This window comes from Ruditapes philippinarum, unplaced genomic scaffold (assembly GCF_026571515.1).
Source record: "Ruditapes philippinarum isolate M1 unplaced genomic scaffold, ASM2657151v2 ctg485_1_1_1_1, whole genome shotgun sequence".
In the NCBI taxonomy this organism is placed as follows: Eukaryota; Metazoa; Mollusca; class Bivalvia; order Venerida; family Veneridae; genus Ruditapes; species Ruditapes philippinarum.
In genome coordinates this window covers 159,977-175,774 of record NW_026855545.1, presented here as the reverse complement: position 1 = coordinate 175,774, position 15,798 = coordinate 159,977, and the positions used below count along the sequence as shown (strand labels likewise).

At 33.9% G+C, this 15,798-nt stretch overlaps 3 protein-coding genes across 5 annotated transcripts in view; all 3 read right to left on the bottom strand.

The window, feature by feature from the left end:
* Positions 1-13,347, bottom strand: part of LOC132743676 (proton-transporting V-type ATPase complex assembly regulator TMEM9-like) — a 79,902-nt gene extending 66,555 nt beyond the window's left edge. Inside the window, exon 1 of one of the 3 annotated variants that reach the window (XM_060732227.1) lies at positions 13,156-13,347. In XM_060732227.1, the coding sequence (XP_060588210.1) occupies positions 13,156-13,227 (72 nt within the window). In that variant the 5' untranslated portion in view covers positions 13,228-13,347. The remainder of the gene's footprint in view (positions 1-13,155) is intronic. The other 2 variants (XM_060732229.1, XM_060732228.1) reach the window with 2 other exon arrangements.
* On the bottom strand, positions 4,424-7,186 carry LOC132743680 (uncharacterized). Its single transcript, XM_060732232.1, has 4 exons — positions 7,165-7,186; positions 6,752-6,885; positions 6,301-6,456; positions 4,424-5,577 (listed from the first exon to the last, which is right to left on the bottom strand). The coding sequence occupies exons 1-4, from the start codon at positions 7,184-7,186 to the stop codon at positions 5,563-5,565; spliced, it is 327 nt and encodes a 108-aa protein (XP_060588215.1). The 3' UTR covers positions 4,424-5,562.
* Positions 7,804-10,865, bottom strand: LOC132743670 (uncharacterized). The gene is made up of 3 exons (XM_060732221.1): positions 8,620-10,865; positions 8,169-8,237; positions 7,804-7,987 (listed from the first exon to the last, which is right to left on the bottom strand). Exons 1-3 carry the CDS (start codon positions 8,936-8,938, stop codon positions 7,875-7,877), a joined length of 501 nt encoding a protein of 166 aa, XP_060588204.1. The 5' UTR covers positions 8,939-10,865; the 3' UTR covers positions 7,804-7,874.
* Positions 13,348-15,798: the final 2,451 nt, after the last annotated feature.

The following is a 15,798-nucleotide window of genomic DNA, read 5'->3' as shown; positions in this document are numbered from 1 at the left end:
GATGATTCTAAAGTATGTTCAGCAGGAGATGTGTATGAACATATTAAAAATATAAGACAATATGCTTTGTATCATGGTCAAGATGACCTGTTTACAGTATTATGAGCGTAAAACACATTTGTACACAAATTTCTACTAAAAATAAAAAACAAACAATATTGATGACTTTTTTTTTAAAAAAAAGGCATAAATGTAATTATAAAACGGTAATACATACATAATATTGTATAGTTTTTGTTTTTATAAAAAAGATGTTATTATATCTATGACTTGTAATAAAAAGTCTCGAATTTTCCAGAATTCTATTGAGAGACCACTTTATTAAGAGGCCACTTTTTGGCAGTCCCTTGAGTGGTCTCTTAATACAATGTCGACTGTATTTGTATCAAAACTGCAGCCAGTAGAGTGTTAACAAGCTTTTTCTATTTTTAGCTCCTGTGACCTAGTTTTTGACCAGATACGACCCATCTTCAAACTTGACCTAGAATTGATTAAACAACCTTCCTGACAAATTTCCAGAATATTTTAATCAAAACTGCAGCCAGTAGAGTGTTAACAAGCTTTTTCTATTTTTAGCTCCTGTGACCTAGTTTTTGACCAGATACGACCCATCTTCGAACTTGACCTAGAAATTATCAAAACAACCTTTCTGACAAATTTCCAGGATATTTGGATCAAAACTGCAGCCACTAGAGTGTTAACAAACTTTTTCTATTTTTAGCTCCTGTGACCTAGTTTTTGACCGGAGATGACCCATCTTCAAACTTGACCTAGAAATCATCAAAACAACCTTCCTGACAAATTTCCAGAATATTTGGATCAAAACTGCAGCCAGTAGAGTGTTAACAAGCTTTTTCTATTTTTAGCTCCTGTGACCTAGTTTTTGACCGGAGATGACCTATCTTCGAACTCGATCTGTATTTCATTGAGACAAACATTCTGACAAAGTTTGACAATGATCCAATCAAAACTGTGACTGCTAGACTGTTAACAACCCAATTGTTGATGACGAACGACGCACGACGACGGACATAGCCCCATCACTATACCTCACCTTGACCACTTCGTGGTCCGGTGAGCTAATAAAGAACTTATAGTTGAAAAAACGTAAAAACTAGAATCAGAAATCTTGAAATTCATATAATTTGTTGCCATAGAAACCAGAATTTTCAACATAGGGAGAAAAGAGAAGGATGTGCATAATCTCCAGACTGCCATCTACCCATAATTTAAGTTTCATAAAAATATTTTCAATACTTTTTGCATTATCACTGGTACCAGGTTATGTGTAAAATTTGCCATATTTTCAGTCTATTTGTTGCCGTAGCAACCAGAATTTTCAACATAGGAAGAAAAGAAAAAGACGTGCATAATCTCCATACTGCCATCTATCCATATATCAAGTTTCATAAAAATATTTTCAGTACTTTTTGCGTTATCGCGGGATCCAGTTTTGTGGACAGACAGACTGACAGACGGACTGACGGACAGAGTAGGGGACTAATAATAATGATAATAATAATACACCGAGAGTAGGTGGTCAATTCCCAGGATTACTATATGTTTAATACGATCCCGGATCCTGGCTTTTCTAATATTCTATAGGCGATCCCGGGATTTTCCCCCCCCCTCTGAAATCTTGACTGCAATGCATAATAACGGTAGTTAAATAGAATGCGAAATGGACTCCATTTCACGAAATGAACTTTTTGACTACGAAATGGACATTTGTTTCTTAAATTTTGGTTTAAGTGTACTATTTAAAATCATTTTAATAACGAACAAGTGATATATGACATAAAATTGCTATTAAAACAATTTTGGTAATTTTTTTTTCATTACTTATGCTTGCACATTTGAAAATAATCGTATAATAATGCCACATTATAAGTTCAGTAGGGATTAAACGATGATCGAGTATAATCGAAAATTGATCGTTTATAGAACCGATCAGCGATGATCGATTACAAAGTTTAATAATCAATTATCGGTAATTTATTTTCTTGCTGTTACTTAAGTGACTCACTGTATTATAACAACACTAAATTAAAGCCAGTTTTGGTTGAAACAATAATTTTTATTCAATTGAATATGAAAGTACATGTATACTGGTGACCATGGAGTTAATAGTTGACTGTGAGGCATGCTAGTTTAAAGGTATACTAGGCCTGAAAAAAAAATATGTCTGTTTCGGGTAACCCGACCCTACCTATAAAAATGAGCCGACCCTAACTATTTTTTTCCGTTTCTGAACAAAAAAAAATATTCGTTAGCGAAAAGAGAGTTTCAAAGGGCGGATAAATGCGAATTGAACGCTTGAGACGCTGTCGTAAAACGTTCAGACGATTTAGATCGGTCATTTTTAGTTATATGTGTTTTGATTGGCTCTTGCTGTATTGCGGTCCAATTGGAAACTAAAATTCTACAGGTAGACGATATTTTTAGATGGTAATTCCTACCGGAAGTATTCTCCGGCTTCCGTTTTACATACATTGACATAGAGCGGAGCGGGGAACCACGCACGTGTTGCGGGGGAACACTTCCGATTTAGGAATTTCTTCTACATGTAGAATTTTTCTTAAAATACAGGCACATGGGACTTAGTGCCACTCGTGGAGGATAAAACCATTTAAAAGTATGTAAAACCCAGTTTGCATGTGTGTTCGATCCGTTTGATATCTTTGTTGAGCATAAATACCAGGCTACAATGTACATGTCATGACGGTCCCATCTTTCGGACCTGGGTGATTTCTGACTTTCTGGCTTTACTGTGGTAATTTACGTGTAAATAAGGATCTGTTCATAGACAACAAGTGATATATGACATAAAATTGCTATTAAAACAATTTTGGTAATTTTTTTTTCATTACTTATGCTTGCACATTTGAAAATAATCGTATAATAATGCCACATAGTTCACTAAGTTCAGTGTTTTATACATGGTCTTTCAAATAGAAAGATTCTGTTTTATATCATATGTTTATTGTTTAACCTGGGACAAAAAAATTTTTGTCGTCCCAGATTAAACGTTAGTGAATAGAAAAGATACCCTTTGTGACATGTCAGTTACACCATAATTTGTAAAGCAAATGTCCATTCCATAAGCGAAAACTCCATTTTGTGGCCGAAAACTCCATTTCGTAGCAGCCAGATTATTTTCAGAAATATTACTATAAAATAGGAAAATAGTAATATTAATTGGTTCAATCTGTAGTTTTATGTCATATGTTAAACATAAATTAATAAGAATAATATTACTCATCACGGTTAAACAAACAAATGTCCATTTCGTAGACGGTAAGTTCATTTCGCGAAATGGAGTCCATTTCGCATTCTATTACAACCTGCCTAATAATAAATAGGAAGTGGCTAGCCGTACGACTAGCCAAAAGTTCTAGCTGTACGTGAGTCACGTATGACTAGCCAGGACTCACTGTATTGTCTAGCCGTACGGCACTTTTCAAAATTATGTGGAAGTCGAACATGCATACTATGTTACTAAGTGCCTCATGATTATGATTTGATGTTTTATTTGTATGAAAGATGAATTTTTGTTAAGCACATGGATTGAATAAATAATGATCAGAGTGGAATAATTGAAAATTGAAAAAAAAAAAAAAAAAACGGTGAAAAGCAAAAATAATTGTATATTTTTCAAATAAAGTAGATAAATATTGAACATAAAAGCACAATTAATTCATTAGTCTTAATTAAAGCCTACCCAGGGACTGACAATAGAATTTTAAAATGCGTTTCACGGAACATGCAAACTTTCCTTATATTAATAAAGTTCTATACTGTACCGTCTGTATTAAACTTAAGGAAACAAAAAAGGATTATCATCAAAATTTTGTAAACCAGTGTTAGACACTAACGCAGTCCCGCGGTCCCGAGGACTCCAAAAATTGGCAAGGGATTTCTTAAGTTCCAAGTCAGATGTCCCGTTGGGACTTTTAAGTTTTTAAGTAAAAAATATACTAAACAATTAAAATTGATCTTTAATCAACTTTAAAGTATTCATTTAAGATGGTAATCTTGCAAAAAAAGTATTTATTAAACGTGATAAACTTGCAAAAAGTAAACCGGAAATGAAACATTGTTTACAAAACACGAAAATTCTCCACATACCAAACATTCCAATGTCAGTATTTGCCGATATTTTGCTGTATTTTCAACCAGCATAGTAACAAGAGCTGTCGGTAGGACAGCAACGCTCGACTATTCTTAGTGCTTGATGGTAAAAAAAAATGCTTGATACAGTTACCTCCTCCTGTTTACAGGTTGGGGTCATGATGGTGAACAAGTGTGCAAAGTTTCAAAGCCAATATGTCAATGGACTTTGAAAATATTTGAACTATTACAAAAACTTTAACATAAGTTGTTACGCCGACGCTGACGCCGACGCTCGGGTGACTACAATAGCTCTACTTATTCTAATCGAATAGTCGAGCTAAAAATGATATGTTTTATATAGTTTTGTTTAATATATGATGTTTACTATGATGTTAGAACACTTACACCGTGGAAAAAGTCGGCAATTCCATAATCAATAGTGTACTACATTTCGGATAAACACATTCAGATGCGTGATATTTTTGGGATTTTTTTTTAATATACCGATTTTGTGATTATATTTTAAATGCAATAATGATAATTTGTTCCTGTCTTATCATGTCATTGATATCATTATGTAAAGGAATTATGAGCAAAAAAGCTTTTTTGCAGTAACTCATTTTCTTCTTTTCAATGACTAGTTTACACTTATTCAAGTAGACCTAATACAGCAATTGCATATTATAATATCAAATGAAAATTACTTACTGCATAACTACAGACAAAGGGACAAAATAAATTATATGTATTGAAGTCAGTAATATTTAGGACATATTTTACAAGACCTATAAGCACTTCCAACTGCATGTATGATTTTGTTACCAAACTTAATAATGCTGGAAGGAAACATAGAGTATTTCGTTCCTTCATCACTTAATGTTATCACAGATCCATGGGCTATCAGGGCCTTTTTACTATTTTTGGGGAAGGGGCCCTAGCCCTTTTTGTGGGGAAAATATGCGCGATTTTCGCACTTTTGGGGAAAATATCTATTTGTATATTTTTATATGTTAAAACACATTTCAGGTTTACATAAGTCTAAGAACTTAATTTCAAACATCAACAAATAAAAAGGCATTTCTGAAGATGAATTTATTGTCACTGCACATCTATACAGTTATGTTTAATAACAGTTTAATGTTAATTTATAACTTCATCTCCCTCTTTTTTTTGTCCTTGAAAATTGAAACCAAATTTTCATAATCCTCATCCCCAAAAGCCTGAAGAGTGTCCTGCATCAAAGAAATGCGCATCATGGCATCCAGTGTTATCTGCCCCATAGATGTTCTCAGAAATGTGCAGATGTCATTCATGACACTAAAACCCCGTTCCACAACAGCTGTTGATTGGGGAATCAACAGTGCCAACTTAAATAGCTTGTAAACTCTGGGGAAACAAGCTCGGATAACTGGGTCTCTTTCCATGGCCCTATACACTTTTGTTACAGAGTCATCTCCTCTTTGCCTGTGAAAAAGACAAAATATATGTGAAACTGTAAATTAATGTTTCATATTTTAGTTTGAATGGTATTGCTTTGTAAATGTATGTTAGGTCATTATTATCAGCAGGTGAAATTTAAATTAAAACCTTAATTTACAGCTTATGAATTCAGATTAAAATTTGATAGATATTTCAGTTTTCTAAGAAAATAATAGTGAATTTGGTAAAAAGTAATTAATAAAATTATTTTATTTTTTTCTTTTTAGTTCAAATTAAATTTTATATTACTGACAACACAAACAAACAAAAAAACACAAGAACACTGGAAAATGTAAAGGAGTATAGTCAAAGAAAGAGTGTAAATTTTCATGAATACAAATCCAATTCTACAGATAACAACAGTTGAACCAAAAAACTAAACCTGTAATCCTGCAAATCAAAGAAAACAGTAAAATCAACTGCAAACTTTTAATATTTACTAACTTGTACATGAATAATTGGGGCTTAAATGTGTTCAATTCATTAGTTACAATTTCTGTACTGTCTAATTCTGGTGGTGCAACAGTTCTATGACCTGGAATTCATCATGTTGCTCTTTCCCATAAAACTCTGCCAATGTTTGAGTGTGATTCTGCCAACAGTAATTATTATAATGTAATGAAAGCACTGAGACTTCAGATTACAATCACAACCACTTCAACTTAAATTACAATGTGTGTTTTTCGATATCTGAAAATATATAACTACCTTGCCATATTCTGCTATTTCAGTAACACTATCTGGAAGATTGCCAGGGTCTAGCACGCTAAATGCCGACAATACAGCCGAGTGATTGCAGAAGGCATCTGCAATCTCATTGATAAGGTCATAAACCATTGGCACTCCCTTCAGTCGCAAAAAATTCTGAAAAAAGTATATAGAGTTTCAGTAAGACAATATTACAAAATGAAACTAGTTTCACTAGATAAAGCTGTTAAAATGAAAAAGGCATATTTTAAAACATCATTCATTTGTGAGCAAGTGTTTTGAATTCTTTTTTCAGAACTTGATTGTTACAACAACAGAAAGATTAATTTGAGTCAACTGTTTGAGGCATTGATTTGAAGAAAGTGAAATTCCACAATACTACTACTGGGCAATCATTGAATGATTTTTATACTTCTAACTTAAATAAAAAGACAATAAGAAAAACAAAAACATCTGGATTCATGTCTCTGTCATCAGCTCTCATTCGTCTGGCAAGATCAGTCCTGTCCCTAACAACACCCAGAAGCTCTTGACATTTCCTGATAATATTACAAATATATCTATTGCAATAATACAAGTAGTTAACTTACAAATTATATGGGGTTTTTTTAAGTGTATATCCTTTCTTTTTCAATTTGAGACTGATCATTGACAATACTTAATTCAAATAAAATCTATAAATTATATACAGTGCAGCATCTAAAACAGTGTCTGAAATAATTAGAATCCATGAAAACTAAAGTGTGTAGGTAGAAGTAAGTAAATGATATTTAAAGGCCTTTCTAAGTTAAGATATATCAATCAGATCTGGAAACCATGGCATATGACAAATAATGTACATATAAAATTACCCAAATTCCAAACTCCTGGTAGTTACAGCTCTCATCCCTTATTGAAAATTTTTCCTGGAGCTCTTTTGGAAAACTTTTTTAAATTCTTGCGGGGTTAAAATCGGGTAAAATTTCCCACAAATTTTCTTGAAAAATATAATGTTTTAAGGAAGTTGACTCCCCTTTAAAGAATGTAAAACAAAAAATTTAGCCCGGGGAAAAAATAAGGGGCCGGGCTGAGTAAAAATTTATGCTTTATACCTTTGAGTTTTGGTTTTTTGGGGTTTTTTCAAAAAGGGGGGCATAAAAGGGTGCCCAAAGTATGGCCCCCAAACCCTAAAAAACCAAACCCGGGCCCACTTGCTTTTTCAGGTTTGACAACCACCTTTTAAAAAATTTAACAAAAAAAGGGAAATACAATTTTTTTATCCAATTAACTAAAATGAAAAACTTTGGGGTTGTAGTTTTAAATAAAAGATTTTTTTGAAATTTTTAGGTATGAAGTCTTGACATAACTCTGACTTTCATCAAGTCATATTATAGTTTATTTCTCATATAAACAATATCATACAACATTAGTTAAGAAGACCATTTTTTCTGTAAAAAGCATACCTAGTGGTGGCTGCTCTGATAAATTTCAAAGGCTTCAGCCCATAAACACCTGAATTGCCTCGAACACGGCTGCTTTTTTTGGCGAATAGTGAAACATCTTATATATGCCTAGCAAAACACGGTCAACTTCTTCTAACTCCTGGTTTCTTTTTTAACCATATGGACCAGACACAAGGCAAGGCGGTGATTACGACAATTGACATATATCGACAGTGGGTTTTCATGCCGTTTTCTTTTCTGTAGACCTGAAAAATATGAAATGGATGATAAGTAAAATAAAAAAAATTAGCTTTAAGATCATTTAACAAAATATTGAATTTTTTCATGTTATACTATAGAAATTACTTACAAATGCATTTAAGAAATGTTAACAGTATTTTGAAATCTATTCAAAGTTTAAAGAATTACTTCAGCCAAAACATTTACCTTTATTTTCACCGCTCATTGCATTGCACCCATCCAAGCCAACAAATCTGATGTTGCGCAGTTCAATGCCTGTGAATCATAAACAAATTATTTACAAAAATACAATTTGATTAACAAAAATACAATTTGATTCATTTCCCTATCTGTACAGTAAATTAATTACTTTTATTATGTCAAAAGCTTTAATTTTATAGGAACAAGTTTTAACCCTTGAATTAACAACACTAAGCCAGGAAACAAAGGCTTGCTTGAAAGTTCCAGCTGACTGGGTTTGAACCCAGGCTGATAGACTTAGCAATCATTCAATCAGCAAGCATGCTGCCTGTCCTAGTTAAATGAAATGAAGTTATTGTCATTCAAATGTGTTTATTTGTTTCATTTCAATATATCATTATATTTAAGGAAAATGTACATCTGAAAAATATGAAGACAATTTTTCTTGACTACGTACCTTTGCCTAAGCAAAATACACGGATACCATCCATCAGGGCTGCACTACTCGTTCTTTCTACATTAATGAGACCCATGTATGATTCCTTTACTTCTCCATTCCCTACCCAACGAGCAAAGACTGAAAGCTGTGTACGGTTTGCCTGATCTGTACTCTCATCAGCAAGTAAAGTAAATTTTTTCCCACGAAGATCTGTCAACAATTTATTTTCAAGGTAGTCACTAAGAATACCAATTATTTCTGTGACTGATGTACTAGATGTATATGTGGTGTTCCCGCTGAAAATATCTACAATGTCTGGGTCACAAGTTGTGCCCATAAACTGGACAACATCTTTGAAGTTTTCAGAAAGAGCCCATTTTTTTTTTTTATCATGAATCCACAGGTTTTAAACAATTTTTTCAAATAGTTCCTATTTTTGGCAATAAGTGCATCTTCAGATGTGGTATGGGTCTGCATAACAGTTCTTGCAATATTTACATTACATAATGATGAGGTGTATCTGCTTAAACTGTTTTTATGTGATTGACTCTTCTCATGAATTTCAAGACGTCTTGTAGGGTGTTGCCCAAGAACTGCACCACATGTTATGTATGGCGTGGATTTGTTTAGTTTAGGGGCAAATAACTCACAATACTTGCAAATATAACCCTTTTGAGTTCCACTGTAATACAGCCAGGAAAATTTTGACTCGTATTTCCCAACAGAAAATCTACGCAGGTCATGCTCAGAAGATAAAGTGCTGTCAGTTCCAGCTTTATCAATATTATTTATGCTGAGCTCCTGTTCAGGGGGAGTACATTGACTGCTGGATAATATAGGAGATACACTAGCACTAGTAGCAGTAGCAACAGCAGGGTCATTTGCGCTGGACTTCGGTTCAGTGGGTTTAGATGTTATAATAGGTGCTGTAGAAGGTGTTAAACTCACAGCTTGGTCATCAAATCTTCCCTTTTTAAAATAATTTGTCAAAGTTACAGTACTACGAGCATCATTCGCTCTTATTTTCTTCTTGTACGCTCGCCAATTGTGCGACATTGTTTACACTAACGTAAATCAGCAATCATGTCGTCATGTCGTAAAAATGATGCGTTAATCGGAATATCTTCGGTTATAACAGCTCAATAGGAAAGGGCCGAAAAGTTGCGATTGATGACACCTATGCCAGAACGAGGCCGGCGATTTTTCCCCTTGTTGTTTTTTGAAAATTGCCATATCAGACCGAGGCTACGAGTAAACAGCCAATGCATTGAATTAAGGCATCCCTCTAGTTGCGAAATGAATCATACCTTTTATTGGACAAAACAGCGGTCTATTTTTACACGAAAAAGTTTGTTTACAAATTTTTACGCTTCGATCTAACTTACAATTTAATGGGGAAATCTGCGCCAGGAGGGGAATTTAAGACATGTTTTTGGGGAAAAAGATAGCTATTTGGGTTGGGGAAGTAGCCGGATACCGGCTACACCAAAGAAGGGTAAAAAGGCCCTGGCTATGATCAACATCCCAAAAAGTAGAACGAAAGAACAATAAAAATAAGTTGCACATCAATTTTGATAGACAAAGGTTATTGCTTTATTCTTAAAATTATATAAAAAAAATCAGGGACTTCCAACTTAGGGAAGGGACTTTTGAATTCAAAAACAGATGTCCCGTTGGGATTCCTGGCTGAAAAGTTAGTGTCAACCCCTGTAAACTATTTCAATTGATGTTGTTTAACTGCGACCAAACGCTATTTTTTCTCAACGTCTTTAGATGACAAAGATAGATATTCGTACTTTTTTTACTGTAGCCAACAAGGCGATTAACCTCTAAAAAGTAAACATACGAAGACAATTGCTGTTTCTTGGTTAAAATCCTCACTTAAAGTCATCAAATAACATATGCATTTTCGACTTCCATATAATTTTGAAAATGCCGTACATCTACAGTAGCCAATACAGTGTGGCCTTGCTAGAACTTTTGGCTATACGGCTAGCCACTTCCTAATATACTCGAACCCCATGATACCGGTGACTCCACGGTACCGGTATATTCACAAATCTCGCGATATTTTTGTCAACACCACCTACCGAGTGTTTATATTGACATGCTCCCAGTAATATTGGCTATTTCAAAGTTTTTAAACATTTTCAAGAGTTTCTGAAGGAAATATTTCACATATCCTACCTCATTTTTATTTTACTATCCTATTTTTCCATTGCATAAATTAGTCTCTCTACAAAACACTTTTTTTCCCAAGAAAATAAAAAATCACAGGTGCTGACGTCATTCAACCTCCATTACATGTCACTTGACCTTTTGACATCATTTTGGCGGGAAAAAATTAATCTATGGAAAGCCATTAGTGCATATAAAATAGTTTACGAAAATTAAAAAGTCAGTTTCATTCAGTCTTTTAAGGGAGCCTGTGTAAAGTGCCATATCGATATTTTATCTTCATCATGTAGAAATACAAGAGCGATCAGTAATCACATGTGTCGCCTCATGATGGCCAATTTCATGTTGGGACAAATTTTGTGACAGACGGACAGACAGACAGACGGACAGTGCACAACTAGACTTGGTACTGATCATTCCTGTAAAGTTTGGATAAAATTGCACCAGTAGTTTATGAGGAGTAGTCCGGACAAGCTTTTGCGTATCTGGCAACACACAGAAAAAAAACACCTTTTTATCAAAGGGCCATAACTCAGCCAAAAATCATTCAACCGGAAAACCCGTGCAAAATGCGCAAGGACTTGAGCTACAGATCAATCCTTTTAAGTTTCATTGAAATTGCATTAGTGGTATAAGAGAAGTAGTCCGGACAAACTTTTAAATGAAAAATTATTAAAGGGCCATAACTCAAACAAAAATCATTGAACCGGAAAATGCTGACAATATGCACAACTAGACATGGTACTGATCATTCCTGTAAAGTTTGGATGAAATTGCACCAGTAGTTTATGAGGAGTAGTCCGGACAAGTTTTGTGACGGACGGATGGACAGACAGACAGACGGACAGACGGACAGACAGACGACGGAGAAGTGATCCCTATATGTCGCCACTACTCCGTAGAGGCGACACAAAAATTGATTCAATGATACAAAAGGACCAGACAATCACAACAACACTAAAATTAAGTGAATGGGTATTTTTAAATCCAGCCACATGGTATAATATACACCTGTAATTGGGAGGAAAAGGTTGTAAAACAGAGACCCCTTGGGAGTCATAAAAGATGAACAATAAATTATTGAAACACACGTTTTTATGTTGTTATTAAGCATTTTTTTTTCAGATATGAATACAAGAATGCTAAAATGATATATTTGCTATTAAAACTGCAATGGCTTTCCATATAAATAACATTTTTACCAGTGCACCGGTAACATGAAGTCTGTTTAACTACGTCATACAAAATGGTCGACCATTGTTTACATTCGCAATGAGCGAGAATTTCAGAGTAACAGAACTCTGTAATGTAATTTTACGAGGATTAAATGTTAATGAAGTTGTTTATTCCTTCTTTTTTTCAAGTCAGTAAATTTTTATATGAAAAACACCTTGTATAAAATATGTACACCGGTATCGTGGAGACCCTGGCTAAATAAAGTACAATGTCAAAAAGTTGTTGCATTTAAATTAGCTGAAATGATAATATTTGCAGAATTGTAAGTGAAAAATAATTTTAATAATTTCACTGTCACTTATTCATTATTATTGTCAAAAAATCTGTTAGCTGATCGGAAAGTGGCTAGACTGAGATATATCGATATATATGCAGGAAAAGAGTCAACTCGGCCCTATACCAACTCGGCACGGGTCAACTCGGCACGGGTCAACTCGGCCCACTTTACAAAAATATATAGGCCTATAACGTATTTACTTTGCTTTGCATGTTGTAAAGGTAAATGAATAATAAGAAATATCTTATTATTATTATATAATTATATATTTTACCTCTGCCGAAATAAAGTATATTTAGGAAAAAAAAGTTATTTATTTGTCTTGCATATTCGATAAAATTAATATAGACACAGGCACGATTATTGGACCTGGGAAGAAAAATATGAACAGATTTATAAATTAACTTCATATTTTTTCTTCCCAGGTCCGATACTTGTGCCTGTGAATATAGATATAATTAAAATGTGTTTTCTAAGATGCATTTTATTTGTAAACTAATTTTGAAAAAAATATGAAACAAAAACGTGTTTACTTAATAGCATAAGCTTCTAATTAATTGCAGGTGGTCACTAATCAAATTTGAATGAATGAGTCAATCATAATTATCACCTAATTAATCGGTATCATTAACATACACATTGATTGATAATAATAGCCTGTGACAGTAGGAGTCCTTTGATGTCTTTTACCCATTTTTTAAAGTGGGCCGAGTTGACCCGTGCCGAGTTGGAATAGGGCCGAGCTGACTCGGGGGCCGAGTATGTTTTAGGACCGAGCTGACCCGGATTCCTATATGCATACAGTAAATGATACTAAATCTACTGCATAAATTTGTGAACAACTGTAAAATAATTTGAATTACCTTGCACAATGCCGATTCTAAATACACAGCTTGTAAAAGTACAATAATCAAAATTGACTGCGGAGTCTTCATATCTTATTACTGTCAGCAATCAAATAGAATTTGGCTTCCTTTTTATAACAGTGTTTAATTTATTTTCCCCTAATTATGATTTTCGGATGTCCTCGGTGTTTAAGTAGTAAGCTAAATACCGGATTCCGTCACTGGGAACGTTTATGCTCCGCTTACTGGTGAAAGGCCCTTGAATCTTCGCCCATTTATTCAACTGCTGCTGTACTAGGTCAGACACTCATATTGATATTTCCATAGACTTACATTATAAGAAATGGTCCCTAATCCTATCTTAAAATTGAGTTTTCATGCTAAAGAGGTAATTTTTCTAGCAGAATGAAATGCCTGACACATAAAAATGTTCCTGTTATATAGGGGTAGCCAACCAAATTTTTTGCAAAATGACTTCAAAGAGGATTACCCCCTCCCCATTTCATTGAAATGTTCTGCTGATCACAGGACTGACATACACTTTCTATAAATGCAAATATCCAAGTCAAAATTATCACAGAGACTCATGAAATATTTCATTTTCTTCAGAAAACAATGTAGAATTACTTTTTAAATTAGTTTTTATACTTAAAAATACCCCACTTTCATCCAATCACCTCATGTATTAATTAATAGAATCATACGGGTTTCCCTGCACTTTTTTCAGCCAATCGCTGGCCATGTTACAATGCGATACCCTGACCTAAAGGGAATATTAAATGTTTAGTATTCTAATATCTAATAATAAACGAAGTTGCATATACAATTACCAATTATATGGATGCATTTTCACCACTCTTAAGTCATTTAAAACTTTGAAGTTCCCTTTTTTCTAACAAGCGCCATTATGCCGCATTCCGGATATTCTGAAAATGAATGTTAGCATGTGATTTTCATACATAATTCATTATTCTGAAGCCAATTTTGTAACAACTTCCATAAAATCACTCAGATAGCAAAACTACACTGTTCTCATTACAGAAGTGCTTCAAAATACTAATTTTGTAACAAAAGGATGTAGCAGGGAGCAATTGTATCACCCATAACAAAATAAGTGTTTTTTCACCCAAATTTCAACATTTTATTACAAATAGACTTCCTGAATGAAGATTTAGCTTAGCAAACATACTTAATAACTACTGTATATTGACCTGATTATGGATTACATATTACATAGCAACATTTTGGGTGTCACTAGATATTTTAAAACTGCCCCTGCTATATTTTTCTACTCATTCAGTCGGATTTGTTTAAAATTGAACATCAGTGGGCATATTTGAATTACAAATTCTTGTCAGACATATTTTCAAGCATAAGAGTACCGGAACAGACATTAGATGTCAAATATATACATTCGTTTTACATTATCTCTGTTACTGTTTACACATGAAACCACGTGGTAGAACTAATTTCAATCCGTATTGTTTCCGAGGTTATTATAGATAATAGCCGGGGCAGTTCCGAATGATATAGGGTAAAGTGATCGTAAGTCGGACACATCGTAGCTTCTTCCGTTTGTAGAATCTATTTTAGAAACATACCGGAATTTCCAAAGCACTTATACACACGGGGGAATACATTAAAATGTGAAAAACAAGCATAATTACTCGGAACCAGTGTAAGAAAAGAATAAAGATCGGGTGTAAAGCCAGGTACCAGCATTTGATGTTGACTCGGACGGATTTGATGTTGAGTTGACACCAATTTTTTTTAACTTGGGCGGTACAAATTACGGTCCCGTTTTAATCGGTATTCATCAAAATAATCGAATGAAATATATGGATGTTGTATTATTGTTCCAGAAATATTATAAACAACATTATATGATATATTATATTTTTAACTAAAGTTTACTAAACCTTTTTTGCATAATTTGTGTGACTGATGATTCTGAGTAAGTTCATTTCTCATCGCTCCCAATGATCAGACTGACTATATCAGAAACGGGGCGTATTTAATGCTTACAAACTAATTTGTATTTTAGTTTGATTAAAGTGCGTACTACAGTGTACTAGAAAGCAGAAAATAAAACATTTAGTTTGCAAATTAAATGAAACACTAAAATATTGACGTTACCGTGATATTTTATTTTGGAAAAAAAGTGTCTTCAGGGTAATAGACACAACATGCAAATCTTAACATGCAGCCGACGCAGAAATGTAAAATTAGGCGGATATGTCGTTACATACATGTACTCATTCAATGTTTTTGTACAGTAAGCATTTTAAATGATTTCAATTATGTATTTATTTTTGTTGGTTCCAGTCACGTATAAGCATCGTAGGTTTCTACATGTGAGAAAGCTATCAAGCTATCCTACGGAATGTCGCTTGTTCTACTTAGTTGCTCTTTTGAGCCTGAAATAACGTACAGAGGGGCACCTGACTTCTTCCTCTATCAGTAAAGCTGGTAAAGCTGGACAACGCAATATGAATTATATAGTAATACTACGTTGAAACGACGTACGTAAACCCCACCACATCTCCCACCCCAATGCTAGAAACGTACACAATTCCCTGTTTTTCTCACAATATTTATCTAAACAACAATATGCTATTTGGTTAAAGAAAATGTCACATTCTGAGGAGAGGGTAGAAATTT

Bases quoted from the DNA above. Each gene is read 5' to 3' on its own strand.
- LOC132743680 (XM_060732232.1), bottom strand. From the start codon at position 7,186: ATGAGAGCTGTAACTACCAGGA. The intron at 6,886-7,164 runs GTTTGGAATTTG...ATAATTTGTAAG, and splicing joins GAGAGCTGTAACTACCAGGA to TTAACTACTTGTATTATTGC. The intron at 6,457-6,751 runs GTTTTTGTTTTT...TACTTTTTTCAG, and splicing joins ACAGAGACATGAATCCAGAT to AATTTTTTGCGACTGAAGGG.
- LOC132743670 (XM_060732221.1), bottom strand. From the start codon at position 8,938: ATGGGCACAACTTGTGACCCAGACATTGTAGATATTTTCAGCGGGAAC. The intron at 8,238-8,619 runs GTACGTAGTCAA...TATGATTCACAG, and splicing joins TGTATTTTGCTTAGGCAAAG to GCATTGAACTGCGCAACATC. The intron at 7,988-8,168 runs GTAAATGTTTTG...CATATTTTTCAG, and splicing joins AATGAGCGGTGAAAATAAAG to GTCTACAGAAAAGAAAACGG.